The sequence below is a fragment of the Podarcis raffonei genome, chromosome 17, assembly GCF_027172205.1.
Source record: "Podarcis raffonei isolate rPodRaf1 chromosome 17, rPodRaf1.pri, whole genome shotgun sequence".
NCBI classification, from domain to species: domain Eukaryota; kingdom Metazoa; phylum Chordata; class Lepidosauria; order Squamata; family Lacertidae; genus Podarcis; species Podarcis raffonei.
The window spans coordinates 5,215,315-5,241,016 of record NC_070618.1 but is presented as its reverse complement, the minus strand read 5'-3'; the positions used below and the strand labels follow the sequence as shown (position 1 = coordinate 5,241,016).

General features: G+C 43.4%; 2 protein-coding genes and 1 long non-coding RNA gene across 5 annotated transcripts; 2 read left to right on the top strand and 1 right to left on the bottom strand.

The window, feature by feature from the left end:
* Positions 1-1,700: 1,700 nt before the first annotated feature.
* Positions 1,701-24,573, bottom strand: NANS (N-acetylneuraminate synthase). 3 transcript variants are annotated; one of them, XM_053371279.1, is made up of 7 exons: positions 24,540-24,573; positions 10,756-10,859; positions 7,513-7,728; positions 5,500-5,599; positions 3,991-4,145; positions 3,390-3,656; positions 1,701-2,080 (listed from the first exon to the last, which is right to left on the bottom strand). In XM_053371279.1, the coding sequence occupies exons 1-7, from the start codon at positions 24,556-24,558 to the stop codon at positions 1,871-1,873; spliced, it is 1,071 nt and encodes a 356-aa protein (XP_053227254.1). In that variant the 5' UTR covers positions 24,559-24,573; the 3' UTR covers positions 1,701-1,870. The 3 variants fall into 3 exon arrangements, with proteins under 3 accessions (XP_053227254.1, XP_053227255.1, XP_053227253.1); XM_053371280.1 differs by lacking the exon at positions 24,540-24,573 and adding an exon at positions 14,916-14,986; XM_053371278.1 differs by lacking the exons at positions 10,756-10,859; positions 24,540-24,573 and adding an exon at positions 9,503-9,683.
* On the top strand, positions 9,680-17,820 carry LOC128405090 (uncharacterized). Its single transcript, XR_008328227.1, has 3 exons — positions 9,680-10,707; positions 11,214-11,281; positions 17,146-17,820. It is a non-coding gene; the product is annotated as an uncharacterized LOC128405090 (long non-coding RNA).
* Positions 15,082-16,993, top strand: CCIN (calicin). The gene has a single exon (XM_053371277.1). It carries the CDS (start codon positions 15,160-15,162, stop codon positions 16,930-16,932), a length of 1,773 nt encoding a protein of 590 aa, XP_053227252.1. The 5' UTR covers positions 15,082-15,159; the 3' UTR covers positions 16,933-16,993.
* Positions 24,574-25,702: the final 1,129 nt, after the last annotated feature.

The window sequence follows — 25,702 nt, the reverse complement described above, 5'->3', positions numbered from 1 at the left end:
GTGAGAGTTAGGCACAAACCCACAGGGAGAGAATTGCCTTATTTTGACGTTCTGGTGATGGTTGAAAAATTCCTGCTCCAAAATAGCTCACTTTGTATAGTATTCCAGCCACAGTCCTTGCCTAGCTATGTGTTGTCCATGGCCCTGGTCACTGTGAATTAAAACCCATCATTTCAGGCTACAGTGATGGCACATTTTTAGCAATGGACACGCTCCCAGCATGACTTTTACAAGTCAAAAGACCACAGGAGCCATTGGTCAGTTCATCCCTTCTGCAACCTAAAAAACCCCCAAGATTTCCCCATAAAAACGAACTGGCGGAGAAAAAGTAACTTTGCCCAAGTTTTATTGTCCATTTAAAATAAAAAATTAAAAACCCATCAGCCATTATTTTGTCATTGTTTAACTCAATCATTAACAGCAAAATCATGATTCGGACAAGTCCTGTGCAGACATTTGATCAGAACAGATGAGGGATCAGGATTGTGCTGACTCTCTTTAACCCCTGCCCTCCTGTGACATCCACAGCCTGGGACAGAATGTTTGCAGAGCATAGGGCCGAGTCATGCCATCCCGCTTCCTGGAATTTGTGACAGCACAGTCTACATAAATCAGGCCTTGTGTGCATACAATCCATCCAAATGTGATGCCCAGTGCAGAGGGAAGCAGGAGCAATGCAAGTGAGCTGGTGCAATCCCAATACCACAACCTATGCATGGGGATTATGCTTAAAGCAAATTGAGCTCAAGTAAAAAAACAACCTCCGGCCTTTATTTTAAGTGAAACACATTCCTTCTTATCAATAATAACAATAATTTATTATCAAGCTAAGGCAGAAGTGTGCAAGCCCCATTGCCTAACAGAAACATTTCTAGATTCATTACAATGAATCTTGAATAGTCATGATCTGGAAAACCTTGAAAGTCTGACACTCCAACCTTAAGCATGCTTGCTCAGTTGTGCACCCACCCAAGTGCAGTGGGATTTTCCTTCCAAATAAATACATGACTGCAACCGTTAAGTTTTCTCTCACAGAGCTCCATGTTACAAGCCTTCATGGTGTGGAGACAGGTTGAAATGTTAAAAGTCTACTAAATGCTCATGAATCTGAGTGGCAGCCCGTTTTTAGACACATGATTTCTCCTGCTATGCTATCTTATAGGCTCTCCTGTCAGATGAATTGTTTCCTTTATCACTGCTGTCCCAAATTATATCCTGGAACTTCTACACTGCCTTAATTCTCCCAAAGTTTGAATAGCTAAAATTGAAGGCACACAGCACACCTAGGCCCCAAATATTTGTTTTGAGAAGTTTACACACCTAGTTGACTGCAGCAACCATGTACAACTTGTATACATTCAGTTTTCCCTCTGCCATTCTTTGTGACGGGAGGAGAAAACTTAAGATCAAGGGCACAGAGGAGATTCTTGTACAGTATATATCTTGGAAGTATTGCAAGTCGCATAGCAATGTCTTGTTCTGAATTCTGAAAACACTACAAAAGTCCTGGAACACATATGTCTTGCTGAAGAGGCATTCACAGAAATTTAGAAGCATTCATTTGTTGGTGCTGATCCTGCCCACACAAATACATATTTTTCCAAAGCCCTGCACTACCTTTCAGAAAAGTTTCTCTGGGTAGGTTACTGTGTCATGGCTTAGCAAAAAGCTTTCAGCAATAAAGAGAAACTAAAGATTCCTCAAGAAGTACTACACTGAATTGTATTGACATTTTAGCCTACCCACAAGAAAAAAATCACATTGTGGTTCCCTTCCCCAAAACCCTTCATTTGAACTTCAGCACATTCTGGTTTTAGTATGTTACCACAGTGCTTCTTCCCAAGGTCCCATTTCACAAAATAGTCACAAATTAGCATTTCACTTTTTTCACATGGTTTTCAATGGCATCTTCGACGATGGTTTCATCTTCACCAATATTTATCCTGACCTTCTTGCCAACCAAGTCGAAGATGTCTTCTGGCGGGTATCCTTTGGGTTCCCCCACTTTTACCGTGAGCATATCTAGCGTAAGTGTGGTACCTTCAGGAATCCGGACTTTGGCCACTACAGATTTTCCCAACTACAGAAAGATAAGTAGAAGGAGGTTATGTCTTGGGGAGGCGAGCCTGCGCTCTAGGCGCAGCCCCCAAGTGGTACATGCAGCAGCAGTTTGGGACACAGCTGCTCAGCAGCAGAGGGCTCATAGGTCTATGGCACAGGGTATGGTGTGCCTCCTGGTTGCCTGTCTTGTACTTGGGAGTGGCTGCTGAGACCATATAACACCGGTCCTGAAAGACCTTCATTGGCTCCCAGTATGTCTCTGGGCATAATTCAAAGTGTTGGTGCTGACCTTTAAAGCCCTAAACAGCCCCGGCCTAGTATACCTGAAGGAGCATCTCCACCCCCATTGTTCAGCCCGGACACTGAGGTCCAGCTCCGAGGGCCTTTTGGCAGTTCCCTCATTGTGAGAAGTGAATCTAGAGGTAACCAGGCAGACGGCCTTCTTGGTAGTGGCGCCTGCCCTGTGGAACGCCCTCCCATCAGATGTCAAGGAAATAAACAACTATCTGACTTTTAGAAGTTTTTAATGTTTGATGTTTTATCGTGTTTTAATATTCTGTTGGGAGCTGCCCAGAGTGGCTGGGGAAACCCAGCCAGTTGGACGGGGAATAAATAATAAATTATCATCATCGTCATTGTACTATGCTGCTATTTTCCCCCCTGATCTGGAAACTAGAGGTAAAAGAATAAGGGAGGCATATATGCACCGCATCTAATACAGCCGTTGCCAACTCAGTGACAGGACATCTGCTTTGCGTGCAGGAGGTCACAGGTTCAATCCCAAGCAGCTCCAGTTACAGGAGGGTGCCTGTATTAAACACCCTTTAAATGTTCTCTCTGCTGCTCTCTTTTCAATCCATACCAAAAATACTGGATCTAAAAATACCTGCAACTAGAATTGAAGCTCTGGGGCCGCCAGGAGGCTGGAGGATGCATGGGGAAAGCAGCTGCTGCGCTACCCCACGCATCAGCTGATAGGCAGAGCAGCTGAGCCATGCAAACAAAGCATTGCTGCGCCTCCAGCTTCTTTGGGGCTTCCTCCACGCTCACCGACATCCTCCTCAGGCTTTGGGGACTCTCCAGCTCTCTCCACCATTCTTTAATTATTTCCTGGCAGCACATGCATATGTGGTCATGCGGGAGTCAATTGCACCTAAGCGGGGTGACACCTGTAGAAGGATTTCTTACAGTGGCAGGCAAGCACTACAAAGCAATCTCTGTATTACCTTACTAGGAAGGATGTGTATGAATGCTGCTGCCCCCGTCAGTAACCCAAGGTTAAGCAATCCAGAATAAGTGGGTCTTGCAACACTCAATAATAAATTTACCTTTTCATTGCAAGCCACTTCACAAGACAGGAGCCGCTTGACTGGGGACCCCATGGCTTTCTCCACCATCCGGATGCTTCTCACTAGTTCTGCCAGTTCTTTTGGCTCCAGGGATGCTTGATGATCACTGCCTTTCCAGGTTTTGTCCAGTGTAATGTGGCGCTCAAGGACTTTTGCACCCATAGCAACTGCTGCAATGGAAATGGCTGTCCCAGTCTCATGACCAGAGTAGCCAATAGGAATATCTGGGAAGACAGACTGATATTCCTAGAAGGATAGAAAAGTTGATGGTAAATACAAAGAAGAGGACAGTTAACCACTAACATTAGCTGTTACAAAATGCTATGAAATTTAGTTGTGCTTTATGTGCAACTTTCTTTGGCCAGAGTTTAGCACAGTCAAGGAGCTCTTAAGTCTGCTGAAGAAGAAGAAAAGGAATGAGATTTAGGAAAATTAATTCTGTGCTGGGCTGAAGCCTCTCCTTAGAGTTGCAGCAAATTCCCAACTGCACTTGATCTGTCATCTTGCTCAATTAATTGGTTCAGAAGGAAAATAAGGCACCTTAGGAGAATTGCCATGCCTTCCACCCCACCTCACTGACCGTTATGACACGAAGGTTGACATCTTCAGGCTGAAGAGGGTAAGCACTGGTGCACTGGAGGAAACAGAAGTTCGGGTTAATGGGTTTCACCAGCTTGTAAACTTGTTGCATTGTGTTCATTGACTGCATCCCGCTCGAAATCACCATCGGGCGACCTAGAAGGGAATTTTGTAACTCCAACATTCTGTCTCATACAGCTACATTATACAAACTGGTCAATTACTTGACAATTAGTTTTCATCTGCCTATAAACTGGATGGATTGATACCAACCCACTTATTCATAGCCCACCCATGCCATTTCTGCAGCTGGTGCACACAAATTAATTTGTCTCTGGCCCTTTACTTGGTTCTCAGGACTCCACCCAAGCCATGCTCCCCTCCAGAACACAACCCTCACTGGCCCTCCTTGATATCCTGAGTGCTTTTTGCTTAGCTGGAATGTGTCCTTTAACTGGTATAAAGCATAAGGGTTGGCAGAATTCATTGATTCTGCCTGTAAATTTCATCCACTTTGGCCATAAGGGGGAAAGTTGCAGCCATTTTTATATTCCCCATTTAATGAATGGGGAACACAGTTTTGTTTCATACAAAGCACCCCAGAACCCAGAGCAGATTTAAAGTGGAGAGAGCACAGAGCAACTTAAGAGACAGGTCAGATGTTTTTAAAACACAGATAAACAACAAATTTTGGGGCCTGTACACCCTCCCTATTTATAAGCCACCTTTCTGAGCAAAGCAACGGAATACAAAATATAAATACAAAATAATTTCTTCAGATACCTCAATACTAAAAAAAGCTAGATATACTAATAAACCAGTCCAGAATATAAAATCCAGTTTTATACTTCACAGATAGGTATATAAAAAGTCGTGTAAGCAACCTGAAATCTATCTGCAGAGTCTTTCTAAGAGACTAGAGTGCAGTGATCCTCCAGAGGTTGACAGACAATGAATTCCAGAGTTGTGAGGCCACCACTGAAAAGTCCCTCTTCCTCATAGGAGGTAAGGACCAAACCATGACTACAGTTGAAAATGGCAGTCCTCCTCTACCCATCCATCATTAGTGGGAGTGTGGGAGAAGAATGTAGAAGATTTCTACTAAACACTAAGGATGCAGACGAAAGAACTATTGTCATTTTTTATGGTAGCTGATATTTACAATTTTATCTAATTTGGGTATACAGTCGTACCTCCGCTAATGTATCCCTCCAGTTACGTAAACTTTGGGATATGTAAGCGGCAAACCCGGAAGTATATTTCCGGGTTTTTGCTGCGCGTGCATGCGCAGAATCGCTATATGGCCGAACGCGCATGCACAGAAGTGGTCTCTCCGGTTGCAAAAACCTCAGGATCTGGCCAGACCTCTGGAACAGATCTAGTCCGCAACCAGAGGTACCACTGTAATAAGGCAGGGTGCTCTATCAAATTCATACATTCTCTCATTAGATGTGATACCATTAGGAGAGTAGGAACAGTAGCTATATTAAGCGAGTTATTAGCAAATCACCTTTTTTGGCTGTCTTTTCCAGGTATGGGAAATTGTTAGTGTCTCCTGATCCGACTTTAAAAAATGGAACATCCAGATCATGCAGAAACTCTACAGCCATCTGTGAAGAAATACTTTTTTTAAAAAAAACAACACAAAGATTCCTAACATTAACATTCTACCCATCAAATAAAGACACTCTAGCTGGATGAATGTGCCTCCTTTCCCAGAAACATACAGCAGAACAGCACATGACTATGCTCATACACAAGGAATACAAATAAAAACTAGAGTTCATGGTAACCCAAACATACAGAACAGAGTGACTAAAATAGCCTGGGGGTCAAATGCAGCTTTCCACCCTCAGGACTCTCAGTGCTGCACTCTTTTTTTGGTAATATTGTCTGTGGTTGGAACATATCCTTTAATTCTAATCATGCTTCTTGCTTGGCTGGATGGAAGGGTTGGGGATGAGTATGTGCAAACACTAGCCTACTGTGCAAAGGTAAAATCTGCATCCGTTGCTCCGCCTACAACTGACATGTGGCCCCTGGAATGTTGTCCAGGAGGGAATGTCCTTGGGCTGAATAAGGCTCCTCCCTGCCCCACACATCAGCAATGAGGGAGGATGCAGATCTGCCTCAGAGTATTTGTCAATGCCACTGATTCTACCTGGATATAACCAACCCTGAATCAGACACCTTAGGTCCACCAAGCAGACAGTCTAGCTCAGTTGGTTAGAGCATGGTGCTGATTACAGCAAGGTTGCAGGTTCGATCCCCTTATGGGACAGCTGCATATTCCTGCATTGCAATGGGTTGGATTAAATGATCCACGGGGTCCTTTTCAATTCTACAGTTCTAGGAGGATGTACCATAATATCCGTATCCTGTTAGCATTTCTGAAGGCAAAGTGCTGCATAACGGAAATTGGTTACCTCAAGCCCAGTGGCCTCAGAGACTTGCTGACACACCCCCGACACAGTGCCTGATATAAAAAATCTCAACATTTTATGCACCTCAGCTGCTTTATCTTGAGGCCGAGAGACACAGGCAAAGGACTCCCCCTCCACCTACCCCTCCCCTAATGTGAACCTCAGCAGAGGCCTTGGCACAGCTCTCCCTTTAGGCACCTCAGGCTCTCCTCATCCCTGACCAATGACTGATGGCTGAGACTAATGGAAGCTGAAGCCCATAAACAACTGGAGGGAGCAGACTGACTGCCTCCGAGGGAAGTGAATCATGACTTGTCATGTTTTGAGTTTCTTTGAACAAAGCATTAAACTATACTAAGTATGCTTTATTTTTCTCCTTAATTAAACATTTCAGCTCCTCTACTTTCTTAAAAGTCCCCCCCCCAGTGTGCAAAAGTAGATCAGCTGAAATACATGTGGAAAATAAATGATTTGTAATGAATGATTTGTACATGATTATATGATTTGTAATGATAAATAAATGATTTGTAATGACCTTGTTAGTTTTTCTTGTGAAATGCATGCCAACTCAACTTCAGAACAATATTCCACCATTTACTTATTTTGCTTTATTGTCATCATAAGTGATTTTTTTTTGAAGCACAAAAGAGTCAGTCCAGTAAAGATGCTAAATCTGAATGCCATCAGCAAAGCACTTACGGATTCAAAATTTCCAGAAAACCCACCAGTACATACATTCCGCAATGGAAATTTCAGCAGGTTTGACTTCTGCGTTCAGTGTTACAGTCACGGGACAAGACACTATTCACCACAGAGGATCCCTCTGGGGGAATCAGCAACCCTTATGCAGAGACCATGGTCAGACACTGGAAAACATATGTGATTTTTACATCGATACTGAAAAGGCTGCAACTAGATAGAAGACACTGCTCTAAAAATACTGGTGCCAGCTCATTTCCTAACCTGCTGAAGATGGACTAAGGACAGTTTTGAAATTCTGGTTCCCTGTGTTCCCTGCGTACTATGGGGTTGTTCACCAAGTTGTGGGTAATTTCAGATGTGGCAGCTCCTTCTTAAAACAAAACCAACATCTCACTTACCTCATCCATGCCTGATGCTGTGAAGAAAATGCCAATCTCCTTTGCATATCGCTGCAACTCTCGATACTGATCATGGCTGAACTCCAGGTGGCGCTTGTGCTCTCCATAAGTTTTCCCCCAAGAGTGTTTGGAAGTGTATGGCCTCTCCAAGGCTCGCTTATTGAATTTGTGCTCTAGTTCACTTTTCTGAAACTTGGCACAATCTGCTCCGCATTCCTACAAAGACACAAGCATTACAATAGTTCTTCAAGGTCATTGAACATGCCCATCTCAGTCCTGTGCATGCCCACCGCTTGAACTGACCATACCAATGCAAATTTAAAAAATATTGAAGAGTCCTTTCTGAGACACCTTAAGGACATAGGCTACATACACACCATTTAAAGACTTTTGGGACCAGAGATTACCTCTCACACACTTAGTTCCCAGCACTCTTAACACAGTTCCCAGGATTCTTTTGGGGGAAATAATCTGCCTGGTGTGTAAGCAACCTAATAAGTTTATTGTGGAATAAGCTCTGTGGACTTTGTCAGATGTACACTACACTAAACAGCCATTGAAACCAAGGAAAGTTCAGCAGATAGACTCCTCTTTCCATTTCAGATTAGGGTCTTGCAGACTAATGAACCCAACTGATGAACCATTTAAGGTCAACGATGGTACCAGTTCCCAATTCTAATCACATAGTAATTCAATGTTGTGCTTTTCTGATCATTCCATCAGCGCATCCTCCAACAGGACGCATTATAACAGAACTTTAGCTCCATATGCAAGGGCTGTAGCTCAGTGACATAGTTGAATGGCTGAAAAGGGAACTAGGCCCAGATGCCACTACAGAAGAATGGCTCTATACTCTGCCTCCACAATTGGAAGAAGTAATACTTCTGAATACCAGTGGCTGGAACCCACAGGAGGGGGAAATGCTCTGGTCCTACTTGCCAGTTTCACACAGGAACCTGGTCAGAACATCCTGGGAGAACAGGATGTTGAACTAGATGGGCCACTGGCCTCATTCAGCAGCCTCATCTTACGCTCTTGTTTCTCAGCCAAATCTAACTCACAGGGTTGACGCTCACAATGTCCGTTGGATCTGATGAAACTCTGAGCTCCTTGGAAGGAAGGATAAGGTGGAAATATCATAAAACCATCTCAGGAGGGTTTTTTTAAAAGAGCTAAAATCCAAATACCCCTTGATAACTGGTTTGTGGCTTACAATCTCCCAATTCTCATCATTTACACATTACCTTTATTAAGTACAAAAGGTTTACAAACCTCAAGTGCCAAACATCCCCCCCCATCACCCTTTCCCACTCCAAACTTTTCTCCCCCTCAAACCTCTTGAATATTGACGGACCACATAACAGTTTTTCCTTTCTGTGGCAACAACTGCAACGTCCTGTACTAGATCCCGCATGATTTCTAATTGTCTTTTTTAACTGAGGTGCTGTGGTGCAGCTGCATGAGGCTCAGGGGTCACTGGACCACAGTTTGTGAATCTCTGCCTTAGGGACTGTTATTACAACTATTTTATTATTATGTTGTCTATTATTATGCTCTTTAAAGGTAAAGGGACCCCTGACCGTTAGGTCCAGTCGCGAACAACTCTGGTTTATGTTGCAATTATTATGTCCGTAAATTATGTTCTTAATGTTGTACACCAAGATGTTTGGTTAAAGGGTGGTATATAAATCAAATAAGTAATAATAAAATTCTTGACAGCTCCCATTTTTTATTTACCTGACAGTCCCCCACCTGACACTAAGTTGCTTCCCCGAGTATCATTAATTAGCCATTATTGTTTAGTTCCCTCTCCCACATGCAGCTTCTATCCATGATACCCGAGAAAACACCGAGAACAGGCAGCCACCAGCCGGCCACCTCCGCTCTGCTCCCATTCCCCATCCTCCCGCCTCTCGCCCCTCAGCCCAACTGACCCAGCCTCGACACCCACCACTTTGCCACCCCCGTTGGCCACGCCCACCTTCCCCACCTTAGCCACTCGGATCATCCGCTTGGCGGTCTCCAGGTCCCCCTGATGGTTCTGGCCAATCTCCGCGATAATGAAGCAGGGGTGGTCCCCGCCGATTGGCCGGCCCGGGCACAGTTCGAACTGCAGCGGCATCGCGGCGACCGTTGGTTGAGCGTGGCGGGGGGGGGGAGTGGAGAGCGCAGAGAAACGGCAAACGCGCGCGCTCAAGGCACCAACCCAACAGGCAGAGACGCTTCCTCGGCTTCTCCCGTCGCGCGTGCGTAGAACGGGAGGAAGCACGCGCCACGTATCCGCCAATGACAGCGGGGACAGTCCGTGCCCGCCCCCCACCTCCCCGTCCAATCGCACGGATCCTGTCCGAGGCAGGCCAGCCAATCGAGGTCCGACACAGCTACTGGCATAAGCCGGGTGGTGGCAGGCTTGCTCTGTGGCAGCAACGTTGGGCCTCTAGGCGGCGTTGGACTACAACTCCCGTCATTCCTAGCTAGCGTAGCCAGCAGCTAGGGATGATGGGAGTTGTAGTTGAAGAACAGCTGGCTGCTCTACAGCCTTGGCCCTGAGGCACAAGGAAGAGGAAGCTTGCCCAGTCCAGAAAATGTCCCTTTGAGGGCGAGGGCTCTTGGTTAGCCGTGACTCATGAGGGCTGTACTAGGCTAACGCCCTTTTGAAGACTATTTTCCTGATATGTGCCAAATAACTCATTTATTAGACTCATGGCATGGAGTTTTTATTGGTGGGAGCAGTTGTCGTTGCCCTTCTCGGCCTTCAAAGCTTTATTGCTTTACAATAAAGAGCAAACACCAGAATATGCCAATCCCCAATCACGTTTACTCGGAAATAATTCCTATTTACTGCTAAAACAGCATCCCAGACAACCCCTTATTGGGCATATTAATGTCCAGTTCGGACACGCAGACGACTGCAGTCCCACCTTGGCAATACCAGGCGTACTTACTCGGAAGAAGCCTCCTTATAATAATAATAATTATTATTTATTATTTATACCCCACCCATCTGGCTGGGTTTCCCCAGCCACTATGGGCGGCTTCCAACAAAACACTAAAATACAATAACCTATTAAACCTTAAAAGCTTCCGGGCATATTGACTGTCTTCAGGTCTATGTACACCTGCATGGAAGTGACTGCGCAATTTCTTAACAGCATCTACTCAAGTCCTATTGAATTCAGTGGGGTTTATTCCCAGGTAAGCGCATTGCAGGCCTTATTTTATTTGGAACTGCATAGGACTTACTTCTGAGTGACTGGAAAACAGCAGTGCATAATTCTGCTTGGTCAACCACATTGCGATTTCTGGAGTTGGGTAACTCACTAAGTGCCGCACCCATTTCCTCTGGCCTGAAAAGAGAATGGGCACACAAACTCAGGAAGATTTCTATATCCTTCATACTTTAAGCTGGTGTGGAAAGCACATAATCTCTTTGTTGCTATTACCATTCTCAAAATCGCTGGGGGGGACGGGACCCGAGGAAATGTCAGTGTTTGGAAATAACCTTTAGACTACCTGACATTTCAGGTGTGGTGAGAGAGGAAGTTTGCAGGTTTATATGTGTCATATTTGTTTGGGTATGTAACAGGGTTGTGAAACTATTCAAGCATTGTATTTTTTATTTTATTTTAAGTTCACCTTGTATTGAGTTTTAGAACCATATGCATGGAAATGCAAACATTTCCTGTTCCTTTGCTCTCCAGGCTTATCCCTCCTGTCTGCAACTCAACCATACAGTTTACAGTTACACAGCAGAGAAATAAAGTTTCTGGTAAATACAATATACTCAACTGTATAATATATAAGTGGAAACTGCAACAAAATGTTGCAGTATATCTTCATTCCCTAACAGGGATGCTACTGTTTAGGGTTCCAGTGAGCCTCCTTTAGTCTGGAATACTAAGAATGAGGGGCTTAAGGAAGCCAATTCACCCTCTATAGTTTTCCATTATTCTTTCCCAATTGATGATCAAATTCCTTATCTATTTGGGCTTCAATGAGTTAACCCCTTTTACCTACGTTTTTAACGCTAGAGTTCTCCCACACATGCGGATACCTCTCTCTTGTTTCAGCTCCATTTATGTTGGCACATGCCACTGAGCTTGCTTGATGATTGATAACTTTACCACCCTCTAAGGCACAATACTGCTAAGAAAAGTATAACATTCCAGCAAGCTACCCCACATTAAAAAAAATAAATCTTCCCATTTGTCACTGCTTACAAATCATCCTGTCATGCAACACTTATTTTGCCTCCTGTAATGTTCAGGTGAAACACCAAAGCTCTACCTGTCAGTGGCAGAAACCAGGTGTTGCTATTTGAAGGTGGGGGAACAAACAATGTTTAAGAACAAGCTTCAGAGTCAATACAAAACAATTATTGTAGCCTGCTATGTCACCTGGGATGAGCTTCATGTGCCAAAGACAACCTGTTTGAGTTGCATAGGTGTGGTAATATTTGACCAGATAGAGTTACAGCCATTTAATACCACAAGGGGTTTTAGAACTGCAAACCTAAATATATTTATCTGGCTGTAAATTTATCTAAATTCAATGGCACTTCATTTTAAGCTGTCCTTGATTAACCCTGGGAGGCAGGTTAGGCTGAGAGACTGACTGGTCAAAGGTTACTCAGTGAGCTTCATGGTCAAGTGGGACTGGAACCGTGGTCTCCCAGTTTCTAGTCCCAATCAAGCTACTCTATAAGCCTCACCTACAGAGTTCTGCAGAGCTCACAGTTATGAATGACAGTGAAGCAGTGGCAGTAAAAAGTTGCCTGTTCCTGTCTTTCTGGCATTAAAGTGATGGGAAGTTTCACCAACCCATTTGTGTGTGGTAGACATGAAAAGCATAGAAGCAACGTAAGGTTTTTTTTTAAAGGGGCAGTCTTAACTTGAATGTGTTAAACAGAAGCAGATGGATATGGCTTAGCAGTGGGGTGAAAAGAGGCAAAGGCAAAGCTCCTTTATCCTGAATAATTTCACAGCTTTTATCATGCATGCAAATCAAGTTGCACACCTTTCAAAATGTTCTCTTTCATAGATGTAAGAGTACAGGAGTCTTTTTCTCATTTGTATCTGTTCATCTTTCTTCCAATTTTCTTCAATAATACGATCATTATTCTTTTTAGTTTAAGACGGTATTCTAAATCCCTGTACCTGAAGTAGGGTTGCCAATAAGTTTATTTTTACACTAACGTTTGCTCCTGTACCTTTTTAGTGACATCTTGATTTACAGTTAGCAAATGCTAACATTTATTTCTAAGCTGTTTAAGCTTAAACTCGCTGACTTTTACAGATCAAGCTGCTATTAAATACATAGGAGCAACACCATTCTTTTTCTGGTCAGTTGTCAGTGCTATCCTATGATAATACCTATATTCCAAACACAATTGCACTCTGTCCCTTTTATGCAAATATCAAACACTGTTATTAATTGCCCAATTGTTAAAGGGCAGATTACACTGTTGTGACAAGAAACTGAGAACATCTGGAGGATGATTCAACCACCCTTCCTCCTACAGCATTTTTAATTCAGCCTACAGGGAAACTAGAAGCTGAAGCACTGCCTAGAGCATAAAGCAAAAAGAAGTTGTTTCAGAGAAAGAGAAAATGCTGAGGTTGTAATGCTATGCAAACTTTACAGGGAGTCAATCCCATTCAAATTAAGATGATGTGTATTACTTTCCAAGTAATCATGCATCAAATCAGCTGCATATAATGTTCTATATGGAAAAAGGTAACCAAAATAATCAAAGGATTATAGCCCCTCTCCTGCTAGAATCATTAAGTGTTGGGGGCCTTTTAGGTTAGAAAAAGACAAGTGAGAAATGGTAATATAGTGTTTATAACATTTGAATGGTACAGTGTCACAAGACACTTAGCACCTTCTTGTACAGATTTGGGGCACAGGCATGAGGAGAGTGAGGGACGCAGGTGGCACTGTGGCCTAAACCACAGAGCCTAGGGCTTGTAGATTGGAAGGTTGGTGGTTCTAATCCCTGCGACGGGGTGAGCTCCCGTTGCTCTGTCCCAGCTCCTGCCAACCTAGCAGTTTGAAAGCATGTCAAAGTGCAAGTAGATAAATAGGTACTGCTCCTGCAGGAAGGTAAACGGTGTTTCCGTGCGCTGCCCTGGTTTCGCCAGAAGCAGCTTAGTCATGCTGGCCACATGACCCGGAAAAACTGTCTGCGGACAAACGTTGGCTCCTTCGGCTAGTAAAGTGAGATGAGAGCCACAACCCCAGAGTCGTTCATGACCGGACTTAGCTGTCAGGAGTCCTTTACCTTTACCTTTTTTTAAATAAGGATAGTGCAGAACTGTGGCCTGGAGTGGCTGACCAGGTTTCTGAAAAGCTGGGTCTAGCGTTGTCTCCCAGAGCCAGGCAACACCTCAGCTTGTGGGAACAGCTGTGCTCATCTTGACAGACCGTGTGCTATACATTTTTTGCTAGTAAAGCTTGCTGGGTGGGTATAAATAGTTGTTGGAATATTTTCTTTTCTTACTTCTCCCCACTGCTGGGCATCACGTTAGTTTTCAATAAGGAGAAGAGACTTAAGTAAGGGTGGGGAGGAGATTTTTTTTTTTTCATTTTTACCCACTCCCCGAAGCCAAACCATAAAGTCATTCTTAAAGTATGGTTTGCAGTATCAACAGCCGCTGAGAATTCCAAGAGAATTAACAGGGTTGCAAAGCAAATAAACTCAAGCCTTTGACAAGTGTATCTTGTAGAGTTAATTGTATATAACATTAGTTCACCAGTGACCCAAAGTGGATCATACATTAAATGCATACAGGCACTTCCAGGGTATCCAATTTTTCTTGTTAAAATAGCAGCCATGGTAGTGGCGATGCAGGAATCAGAATCATGGCATGTGGGAAGAGAGTTAGAGAGTTAAACCTTAAGTACCCACAGTTCTTATCAGCCCCCCATGGTTGCTATTTAAATAAGAAAATCATACATGCATACACATATTAAACATATAATCTTGTTTGGCCCTCTTTGTGAAAAACCAGTGAGCTGGCCATTAAGCACAAGCAAAGCAACACCCCTTCACAGTCCCATGGCACCCCTGTTGCTGGTTCACCACAAGCCAACTCTTACTATCCATTTTAAGGCCTTTCTCTAAATCCTTTGTATGACATGCTGAAACCAAGTCATATCAGTGGAATGTTTGCCCTATCAAGGCATTACCAAAATACAGATACCCAAATTTGGTTCTACTTTGGGGAACAGAATGCTCTGTTATTTAGATCATACATGGTGGAACCTAATAAATTAAGTGGGAATGTATTCTTATTTGACATCACCACAGCGTTTAACTATAACCTAACATTTCCTTGGGAAGACTCTAACATGTAACCTTTCGATACAAACACTAGATAGTACAGGTGAAGCCCCCTCACCTCCAATCAATGGAACCTCTTTCTTTCTGGATCGGGTTTACCTGAAGTGAGACTGCTATTCTCTCAGTACAAAAGGGACAATTTGAAAAGACTCTTGTCAACACATGTCACAGATAATTGTGACCTAGCAGCTTTATTTGATGACATCACTCCTTGTACCCAGAGTAGGGTCTTTAACAACTGGGCAAAGAGTCCTCTACGCTTATACCATCTTCCTTAATTCCAGACAAGCCTGGCCCCAAAAATGAGGATGCAGTTTACAGAAAAGAACCACAACAGTTTTATGATGCAGGCCCTCAACAAACAGAGAAAGAACCGGGAGTTTTGTGATGTGGCCCTCAGTGTGGACCAGAAAGTCTTCTATGCCCACCTCAATGTTTTAGCAGCCATGTCCTCCCATATTAGGAATCTGATATCCAGCAATGACATGAAAGCGGATGATGAACTCTTTATTATCATTGATGCCAAGTTCCTGAGCTCTGAGTTGGTGGAGCAATTGCTCGACTACTTCTATACTGGGAAGATTGTAATTTCTGAGAAGAATGTGGAGGACCTGCTGAAGGGAGCCAAGTATTTCAGTTCCCCATCTCTAAGGAGCCACTGTTCTGACTTCCTCCTTAGGTCCCTTAAGAAGAACAACTGCCTCTACTACATGCTCCTGGCCACCTCATACGATATGAAAGATGTGGCAAATGCTGCTTATGATGGTATACGAGACAACTTCAACTACTGGGCAGGCCCTGGCATAACAGACTTCATGCACTGCCCCCCTAATGTCTTCAGCAGGCTCCTTAAGGATGAACATCTTCACGTACAAAACGAGGACCAGACTCTCTCAACCCTCCTCCAGTGGGTGAAATACAGAAAGACTGAAAGGGAGAAATATTTTAAGAAGTATTTTACCTACATTCATTTATCCGCTGTCTCCACCAGTATGCTTCTGTCCACTTGCCGTGAAGTGTTACTCTTTGCAGACCACACTGGTCCCCTGTCCCGGATAGAGAGCACTTTGAGTGATCGTAAAAAGGGCAATCCTCAAAGCCTGATGCTTCAACAAAGGAAAGGGGCATTAATGGACTCTGTGGTGATCTTAGGAGGGCAAAAAGAGCAGGGTAAGTTCAACAGCGGGGTTTTCGCTTATATCATTGGAGAGAACATCTGGCTAAAGCTGACAGAGATGCCTTACAAAGCAGCTGCTCTCAGTGCAACATCGCTAGGGAGATACATTTATGTTTCTGGAGGAACAACAGAGCAGATCTCTGGCTTGAAAACAGCTTGGAAGTATGATATAGATACTAACTCCTGGATCAAACTTCCGGATCTGCCTATAGGTTTGGTCTTCCACACCATGGTGACTTGTGGGGGGGCAGTGTACTCTGTAGGAGGAAGCACGGCCCCAAGGAAGTACATTTCAAGTATCTACAAGTATGACGAAGGGAAAGAGAAGTGGATTCTTGCTGGAAAGATGAGTATTCCTATGGATGCAACTGCATTGATCACCAAGGGAGACAAGACCATTTACATTGTGACAGGAAGGTGCTTGGTGAATGGGCGCTTCTCCCGAGTAGGTGTGCTGGACTGCTTTGACACTCAGACTAAGAATGTGGTGCAGTACATCACGTTTCCCATTCAGTTCAATCACAAGCCCTTGCTGTCCTTTCCTCAGGAGAATGTCTTGAGCATACAGAGCCACAAAGAGAGTTTGGAAATAAACCTGCAGAAGATCAAAATGAGCAAATCCACAAAACTTGTCCCACTCTTGCCGAATAACTACAGCTTGGATCTTTCACATGCAGTGTGCTCAATTGGGGATAACAAGGTGTTTGTGTGTGGTGGCCTGATCTGCCCAGGTGACACACGTCCAGAGGAGTATGCCATCAACCGGCATGCATATATGTTAGATCAAAGTCTAGGGGAATGGAGGATTTTGGCTCAGCCTCCAGAAGCTCTGGATTGCCCTGCTTGCTGTACAGCTAAGTTGCCATGCAAGATTCTCCAAAAAACTGTAGTCAATTAATAAGGGAAGACAAAAACAAACCAGAATTTCTAGCAATAAAGAATGACTGAATTGTAAATCACAGGTAAACACCAGGTATCTTCCCTTCGTCTCTTTATCATGTACTTTGTTCAGCAGTGTAACTTGGGTGGGCAGAACCAACCAAGACAGGGGCACAAATGGGTCATGTATTGATAGTTTAAAAGGTAAGATTGTGTCATGTTTTCTTTTCAGCATGGAATACTTAAGCATGTTTTCAAAATGGTAGATGGAAAGCCAGAATCCAGCTTGCTCTGAGGCCAGCAGGCCAGCCCGAGAGCCACCACTGCAGTTCCTCCTTGGGCTTTGTGCCTGGAGCCTAAGGACCTCTAGCTACTGATTGCCACCAGCTGGGGAGAAAAGCAAAGAAATGTAATGTTGGATTGCAGCAACCAGCACATCAGCTTCTGGGAAGAAACACTCATCTGACCAGTGGGACTTTGGAATTGCAGCAGCAACAGCTTCTAAAGCTCACAACTATTCTTAACTATCTTGCTGCTGGTTTTTCGGGTGGCAGCAGCAACAGAGAATTAGGGGCCTAAAAATGACTAGTTATGGCACTGACGTATATGGTTCTGTAGCACTAAGGCAGCCTGTGCTCTGTATATAACCAGGGGTGGGTGCCTGTCTGCTTGTTCTCGCCTGCTTCTTAGCCCTTAGGAAGCACAGTCTACTTCCTGAGGAACTAGAAAATGCACAGAATTTTAAAGAGGAAGAGATGTTACTCTCACTAATGCAACGTTATGATTCTTTGATCTTGTGACTCCAATGCGAGTTTGCTGACAAAATCTTAAAGAAGGCCTAAGCCCTGCTTTAGATTCCATCTTTGTTACCGGATGGACACAGTTGGAAAAAATAAAAGCCCTCTGCTGCCAGTTCTCTTCCTCAAGCAGCTCTTTTGACATTTACAAATTGCCTCTGGACCTCAAAGGAAGAAAATGGGTGTTATCAGTGCCATAGACTTCAATTGGTTTAATAGTAATGATCTTACCCATAGGGCCCCCTGATCAGAACTGGGACCATTCCGCACCCCTGTGAACTTTTTGCTTCACAGAAGGAAAGCTGCTGTTGGTGTTCATTATAGTCTTCCCTCCTGGGGCAAACAGAAGGGTATGTGCAGTTCTCATCCCGTGGTGCAGAAAAGGGGTTTAATCCATGTGTTACGTTCCAAATCCTGATTGAGGGCCCTGTAATGGGTTTTGTGTAATGGTTAGTGTGTTGGACTATGATCTGGAACACCAGAGTTGGAATCCCCACTCAGACAGGAAGCTAACTGGGTGACTTTGGGCCAGTCACTGTCTCTCCGCTTAACCTACCTCACAGGGTTGTTGTGAGAATAAAACTGGGATAAGAGAACCATGCTTACCATTTTGAGATCCTTGGATGAAAAGGTGGCACACAAATGTCACCAATCAATAAATCAAACAAATGTTATAAGCAATCATACATTTGACACAACATTTTAGTTCGCATGCCTGGCTGCTATGAAAAGTGAGAGCAGCATAGCAGGTTTAAAAGGAAGGGGGAAAGGCAATGGATGCTGGTCCACTGAGGTTACTAAGGCACAAACCTCCCTAGGAAAATGTCAAGCATCTTTTCCTCTTCAAAATCACTCTTTCCTGACCCCTCCACCCATTTTATACTTCCTTGACCATACAGGGACATACCTGCCAATCTCCTATTCTCTGGCTGATCAGCTCTCTGCATCACTCGGCCAATCCTAATCCAAAAGGATGGCTATGGCAAAGAGGTGCTTCCCATGTGTCTACTAAGCAGGAAAAGTCATGTGACTGATTGGATTGCAGGAAATTTAGCCCTAGCAGAAAGACTCTTATTCCATCTGTTATGATGGGGCCTGTCCAGCACAGTCACCAGAGCAGATATGGGAGGGGTCAGCAATCCTTCCAAAACAGCCCTATGTGCTAGCATTAGCCCATGCTTTCCCAGAAGGCCAGAGAAGCATCAGGAAACACTTCCTCATTTGAGGAGCATTTTGTTTGTTTGTTTGCTGAGTTCAGTATCGTTTTGTGACTTTGCTAGAAAGAGCAAGGAAGCAACAGCAAGTCTCTTTCAATAAATGAATTTACTTAATCATTTTGCATTTTGCATTTATCTTTCTGGGAGGCAAAATAGTGGGTGGCTTCCATATAAATTGCAACAAACTATTAATAATTTCTCTATATTCATTCATTAAAAGCTGCTGTTGCAGAAGCAGCTGACAGGGCAGTGCAGGGCAGATAAGGTAGATTTGAACTGTGTGTAATTACAGAGTATTTTCCTGAGTATTTCCAGAAAAGGTGTGTGGATCTGCTTCCAAGCAGCCCTTCCCCTAGCAGGGTATATATCTTGAATGCACAGGAATTGGGGGGGGGGGATGCTGTCACTATTTGAATTTGTCTTGTGAATTTGTCAATGAATTTCTAAAATGACAAATTTGGGCTCTGTGCCTGTTTGAATATGACTCGACTCTACATCCTTTCCCAAACCTGGGAGATAGTATCCCAAATCTTGAAAAATATCTGAGGCTGATTATGATTAGTCTGGTGTAATGACTCTGCACATGAGCAGAGACTTCACATTGTCAGGACTGAGCCATACACTGCAAATATGTTCAGCTGTGCCCTGGCTTGAATGAAACAACCTCTCTCTTTTTGGATAAATTACCACTTTGGATAATGAATACTGTAGTTAAAATGATTTTGGGGGAAGGAAAGCTTTATGCAGCTGGACACACATTTTCCTCACATTTGTGTACAGGCAATAATCATTTAAGGCACATCCAAATCATGCACAATCATGGATGTGCACATTGTGCCGACCCATGAAGTAGGCAGAAAAGGGGCTGAACAGGCTTACACACACTTTGCCCATGGATGGAGGAAGGGGGGTGCAGTGGGGGCGGGCTGCCCCGGGTGTCATCACTGAGGGGGGTGACAAAATGCTGGGCGGCACTCACCGCGGGGCCTGCTGCGCGCCCGAGCCACGCGGCTCTCCTGGAAGTGACACGGTAGCTTGGGCGCCCGCCGCCTCCCTGCTGCCCCAAATGGTCCGCTCGCTGCCTCCCCCTCAGCTGTAGGGTGGCTGAGTGGGAGGAGATAGGCAGACACCTCGGAGGCCCTGCGGAGCGTCCTGCCCTGGCTGGCCCCACCCTGTGGGCAACTGGCCCCGCCCCCAGGCACAGGGCATGCATGCCACCCCAGGCGCCCAATCGGCTTGCTCCGCTGCTGACTTTACCAACACAAGCGGGGGTCAGGAATGCAACTCCCGTGCAAAATGGTTGCTGGTATATAGGGTTTTGGCAACATGTTTTTGGCAACAGATGTGTAGGTGTAACTCATACATGAATTCGCTATGCACAATGGCTTAATTTCCAAATAGGAGGTATGGAGTCCATCTTGTCTGAAAATCATACTTTGGCCGTGGAAGCTCTTTCCCTGTCCATAGGTGTGTGTATAATAATTGATTTTTACTTTTATTTTAGAGAGAGGAGACAATGGCACTCTGCACATGTCAAATGGCTCCCTTTCCTAATTAAGTTCTGTACGAGTCCTATTGTGATAAAAACAGCAAGGTTAAAAATTGCGGCCCTACCATGTCAAATTGCTACCAGTTGCCACAGCCTTTCAGTGTTCCTTCCTTGGCTAAAATGACATATGCAGTGTCCCTAACCCATTTTTATTTTTAACCCAGCTGCCTCAGAGGCTGCAATCTTAAGCAAAGTGTGTGTGTTGGGAGGGTGTGTGTGGCTGCATAGCTTAACTCTTTCTCTTCCTGTAGCCATTTACCCCCTGCTCAAAATCCCCCTGTAGGAGCTTTTCTTCCTAAGCAAGGATGGGGGGAAATATATATTCATTCCCCATCCCACTCCCCAAAATCAGCAGGAGCCCCATAGCCCTGTCTCTGCTTCCTAACTCACAGAAACACCAGTCAAGGCCTCTCTTAGAAGCATGCTTCACTGCAGGTTGCTAAGGGTTAATCTGCCCTTGTTTTTCCTCTTGATTAGCTTAGGCTGAGGGCATTTCACAGAGGGAGCTGCACTGAACTGTCTGTTCAGTTCTTGGTCTCTCACAATCCATACATTCTTGAGCATATCTTTAGTACAATGCTATTTGGATAAGTCTCATTTTTAAGGTTTCCCAGAAGTCCAAAAATCCTGGCGTACAGCAACTGCAAAAAGATTGCTCAAGAATTCAAGGTCATAGCTAGCTGTCCTTCACAACATCAATCATTTTATTTGTATGCCGTCTTTCCAAAGTTAAAACCATGCTCAATGTAGCTTATAACACATAAAAAATACATAACTACGAACATAACAAAAGTAGTCATAAACCATAAACAAAACATCAAAACACACACGACCAAATTGAACCATTTCTACATAAATCATAAGATCCAATATAAAGATCCAAAAAATTGACAGCAACAACCCCCACCAAACAGCCCCCCTAAATAATACCCCAGCTCCTTTAATAATCTTTAAGGCATGTATGTTGCTAGGACTTAAGGTTACCAGACGTCCCTGTTTCCCGGGGACAGTCCCCGGATTTACAAATCAGTCCCCATACAAAATCCATTGAAGATAAAAAGTGTCCCTGGATTCATTGAAAAAAATCTGGTAACCTTATGCTAGGTTCTGCACATGGTTAAAATCCAGGTCTTGCTAGCAGGTTTGCCATCTAATATTTGAACCAGCTCATTGGGTTCATCGGATACAGGCTGTGTACACATTACTGGCTTAAAAGCACAGCTAGGTTATTTTTTTTGCTCAATTTGGATAGAAGCTGGTTTTGAGGGGAAACTCATCAAATATTTTGTGCAGTATTTCATAAGAAACAACAGGATAGACATGGACCGTAGCTAACATCATGTGCACACCGCTTCCCAAACCAGCAGTGAGAATGCACTAGATGCATAGTAAACAGGAGTGTGTACAAATCCTCCATATCATTTAAATGGGCCTAAACCCAAGGTTGGCTGCAATCCTAAACACATTTAAATGCTGTAATCCAGGTCTTTTGAATTTAATTAGATTTAGGTATAGGATTATGAGGTCTGGCTTTTAGGCTGTAGCTGTAGTCCACTAAACAATAAAAAGGAGAGAAAAACTTTGTTTATCCCTAGGATGACCACTTATTTATTGAAAAAATACAGCTCCAAGAAGCCCATGAGAGGGAGTTGCATGCAATTTGGAGAAATCTGGCGAGGTGAAGACAGAAAAAATCCTGATTAGTCAGGAGCAGAGTCAGATAGTAGGTCATGGATTATGGGTACACTGCAGCTTGTCAGTGAGAGGCAACCAGAAATAATCCTTGCCTGAAGTACAACCTGGACGTGGGTGCCATGAAAGCTATGTAATATATTAACAATTGGAAAAACAACATTGTATCCAGTATTATTTCAATTTGGAATAGATCCCCCCCCCAAAGGTGGTAGACAATCAGCTTGCTCAAAAGCCCCGATATGTAGCTTTGCAGGCCAAACAAAAGAGCCCATTTCCTCCCTGCTTGCATTTTTTTCACAGGTGAAGACATTCATTTACTAGAGTATCCCTAATTATTAATGCCGCTCACCACTGTTCTTTAGCTACATTTTAACTGGACTTTTGTCTTTTAATAGAGTGCTTCTGCACAGGAAGTTTTTAGGTGCTTTCCTGACACTTTGCAGGTTTTCTTAACAGAAAAGTGACTTGTAAATACAGAAAGTAAAGACTAAATATATCCACACAGAGACAAACATATTAAACGAGGTGGCTGTGTACTCCATGGTTGTTCTTTCTTACTCAGATGAATTGAGGAGCAGAAATTACACCAAATCCAGGTCTATAAAGAGGAATATGTTGTCTCCTGCTGCCCCTTCCTGCAATTGCAATTGAGGTGATAAAAGGTTGGGGGGGGGGGTCCGGGGAAGAGAGTTGTACTTTTGAGTAGGCCATGGGGCTGCATATGAAGTCTAGGGCATTTGCCCACTATATCTTCCATTCCAGCAAAACTAGTTGCCAACCAAGGGACTAGGATGACTCTGACTGCAGTAATAAGGCTTTGGAAGTTGAGCAACCAAGCTTACAATTACACATATTTCCAGAGAACTATAACAGACAGCGGAACCAGTTGTCCTTTAGAAGGAAGGGAAATGAGAAACAATAAAGCTTGTCAGCGGAACTGGCTGACGTAAAGTTCTGTGCAACTATCTTAAGACCATCTTGCTCCAGTAAGGATTCATAATAAATACAGGGCTTTTTTCCGGCCTTGTTCCTGTGCTTTTAACAGCCTGATATGCAAATATCTATCAGGCCACACTTTAATAATTCTGGTTTACATGCCAGTCAAAACTTCTGCTTTGTTTTTGCATCTCAAGTAACTGTAAAAAGTGCAGAGGCAATGCAAGTTAAACAGCTGGCAACCCCAAGAAAATGGATTGCATGCATGGAGTTTTACATTAAAAGAAGTAACCATTTAATAATAGTTGTGAAAGGGGGGAAACTGGCAGGAGAGGGGAAATGCTAAGACAGCAATCCTAAACACACATATACGTGAGAGAAAGCCACACAGAATTAAACGTAATTTACTTCCAAGTATATATGCATAAGACCTATTAAGGACACTATCTTTTCTTTTCTTTTAACTTGAGTATTAAATATGTAAAAACAATGCCGCTTTGGAAAGGCACTTTCAAAAAATTAAATGCACATCAATTTCATGAGAATCTCACTTCCCAGATAAAAGTTCCTAAAGGGCTTCAGGCATGAAAAGGGAAAGTATGCTAGGCAACATGGGCACTATTTAATGGGGCAGGGATGAGGAACCCATGGCCCTCTAGATAACCATGATTCCCATTATCATTTCAACACGAGATTCTTAATCTCAGAGTTGTGGGTTTGAGTCCCACATTGGGCCAAAAAATAAAATAAAATCCTGCATTGCAGGGGATCAGACTAGATGACCCTTTTGGTCCCTTCCAACTCTACAATTTGATGATCTATTGGCCATGTTGGGGCTGATGGGAATTGTAGTCTGAAAGCACCTGAAGCACAGTGAAACCTATGAAACTGGTGTGACTAGAAACCATCACATTTCCCACACATTTTTTGAATGTGTGATGGGGGTACAGGAGTGTATATGACCTTCCTGTATTTATTGGAAAAGTCAGAATAGTACATTACGCATATATATCCATAGGCTCTATTGCAACCTTCATAAAAACAAGTGGAAGTTAGACGATGAAACAGAACATATGCTTGCTCCCTCCCCCCTTTCAAGGAAAGTCTAAAAAGGGATAAATGTAGCACAGTATAAAGTGAATGTGTATCACAGTCACTGACAGCTCTGCAATACTGCTTCAAAGCTTCTCTACTGATCGTAGTGGACACACCCTTAAACTGGATCTATAAAGCCTGCAGAATAAAATGGTAAATGCTGTGGACCATACCATATGATCCTTCACATAAAAGTCACACTGGAGGCAGAAAACTAACACAGCAGAGAAAGGTTCTAAGCTAGTTCCCTACTTGCTGAGATAGTTTTCTGTTTGTAAGATATTTTTGGTGGTTTTTTTTACAGAGGTCGATACATATTCAAAAGTGTTATCCCCACCTGTAGTCTGTTGTACCATCTCAGGTCCTCATTCCAATTTTAAAAAAACCCTAATCTCCACATAACAGGGAATTTCATTATGTTGATAGTTGTTGCCTTTCTCACTCTAAAAAATAGAGAAATTGTATCTTTCTAGGCCACCTTCTGTTGAAATAAGATTACAGCTGTAGAGGCTGTTCATGCGAGTTCCCACACACTCCACATTGTCATAACTGGATTCCAAACAAGGGTCTTGCTAGGCCACAGTGTGCTATCTGGTTCAACATAGCTCAAACAGGAGGGTCTCACACAATGCTTTTTTCTGGGGGTCCTCAAGGGTAAGCAGTACCGGCACTTCCCCCCCACTAAATGTTAAAAGTGTGGCACTTATGGTGGTAAGTACGGCACCTTTATAAAATAAAAAAGGAGCAGCACCACTGGTTTCACCCATAAAATATAAAGCAAAACAGTGTTGTCAGTCCCAACCAGTTAAGTGGGTCTTACTCCATGCAAAGGGTAACCCTAAATTTAGGACCTAAGCCTGTACCCCATATACAATTACCTGGGAGCAAGCTCCACTGAACTCAGTGGAACTTATTTCTGAGTAGACATGTATAAGATCGCACTGCACCCAAGCTCCCGTTTCATTTCCAGATCAATCTTAAACATGTTTTACACTTCCCAGGCTCCCAAGGAAGTATGTGTAGGAACGCTGATCTAATCCACAATAAAAAAGGATATAACCTTGTGCATGTCTTAATATAGAGAACAGCCAATAACAGCTCTGCTCTACAGACAGACTAGGCAGGGCCAGATTTAGGTTTGATGAGGCCCCAAGCTACTGAAGGTAATGGGGCCCTTTATATGTCCAGCTATCCTTTGCCAACAACAAATTCTCGCTGTTTTTTGTGTTGAGTATATGCTATATGGAAATTTATGGACCTAATATGTGCAAATGGCTTCAGATACCTAACAAAATATGTATTTTATCAAAGTAATTGTTGAACTGAAATACAATTAAGTAGTATATTAATAGTGAAATAATTATTAAGCTCTAACTTAAAATGATTTTTCATATTTTAGGGAGCAGGCTAGCAGGCGGGGCCCATTACTTACATCATAGGAGCCTACACCACACAAAACACTGTTGCAGTATGTAGGTTTTTTTTTATCTTATATTTTGG

What these genes read in the sequence shown, in the direction of transcription:
- NANS (XM_053371278.1), bottom strand. Translation starts at nt 9,634, where the DNA reads ATGCCGCTGCAGTTCGAACTGTGCCCGGGCCGGCCAATCGGCGGGGAC. An exon ending in CAGCATCAGGCATGGATGAG is followed by an intron (nt 5,600 to 7,512) that starts GTAAGTGAGATG and finishes ATTTCTTCACAG; the next exon opens with ATGGCTGTAGAGTTTCTGCA. An exon ending in AAGTGGCTTGCAATGAAAAG is followed by an intron (nt 2,081 to 3,389) that starts GTAAATTTATTA and finishes ATCTTTCTGTAG; the next exon opens with TTGGGAAAATCTGTAGTGGC.
- CCIN (XM_053371277.1), top strand. Translation starts at nt 15,160, where the DNA reads ATGAGGATGCAGTTTACAGAAAAGAACCACAACAGTTTTATGATGCAG.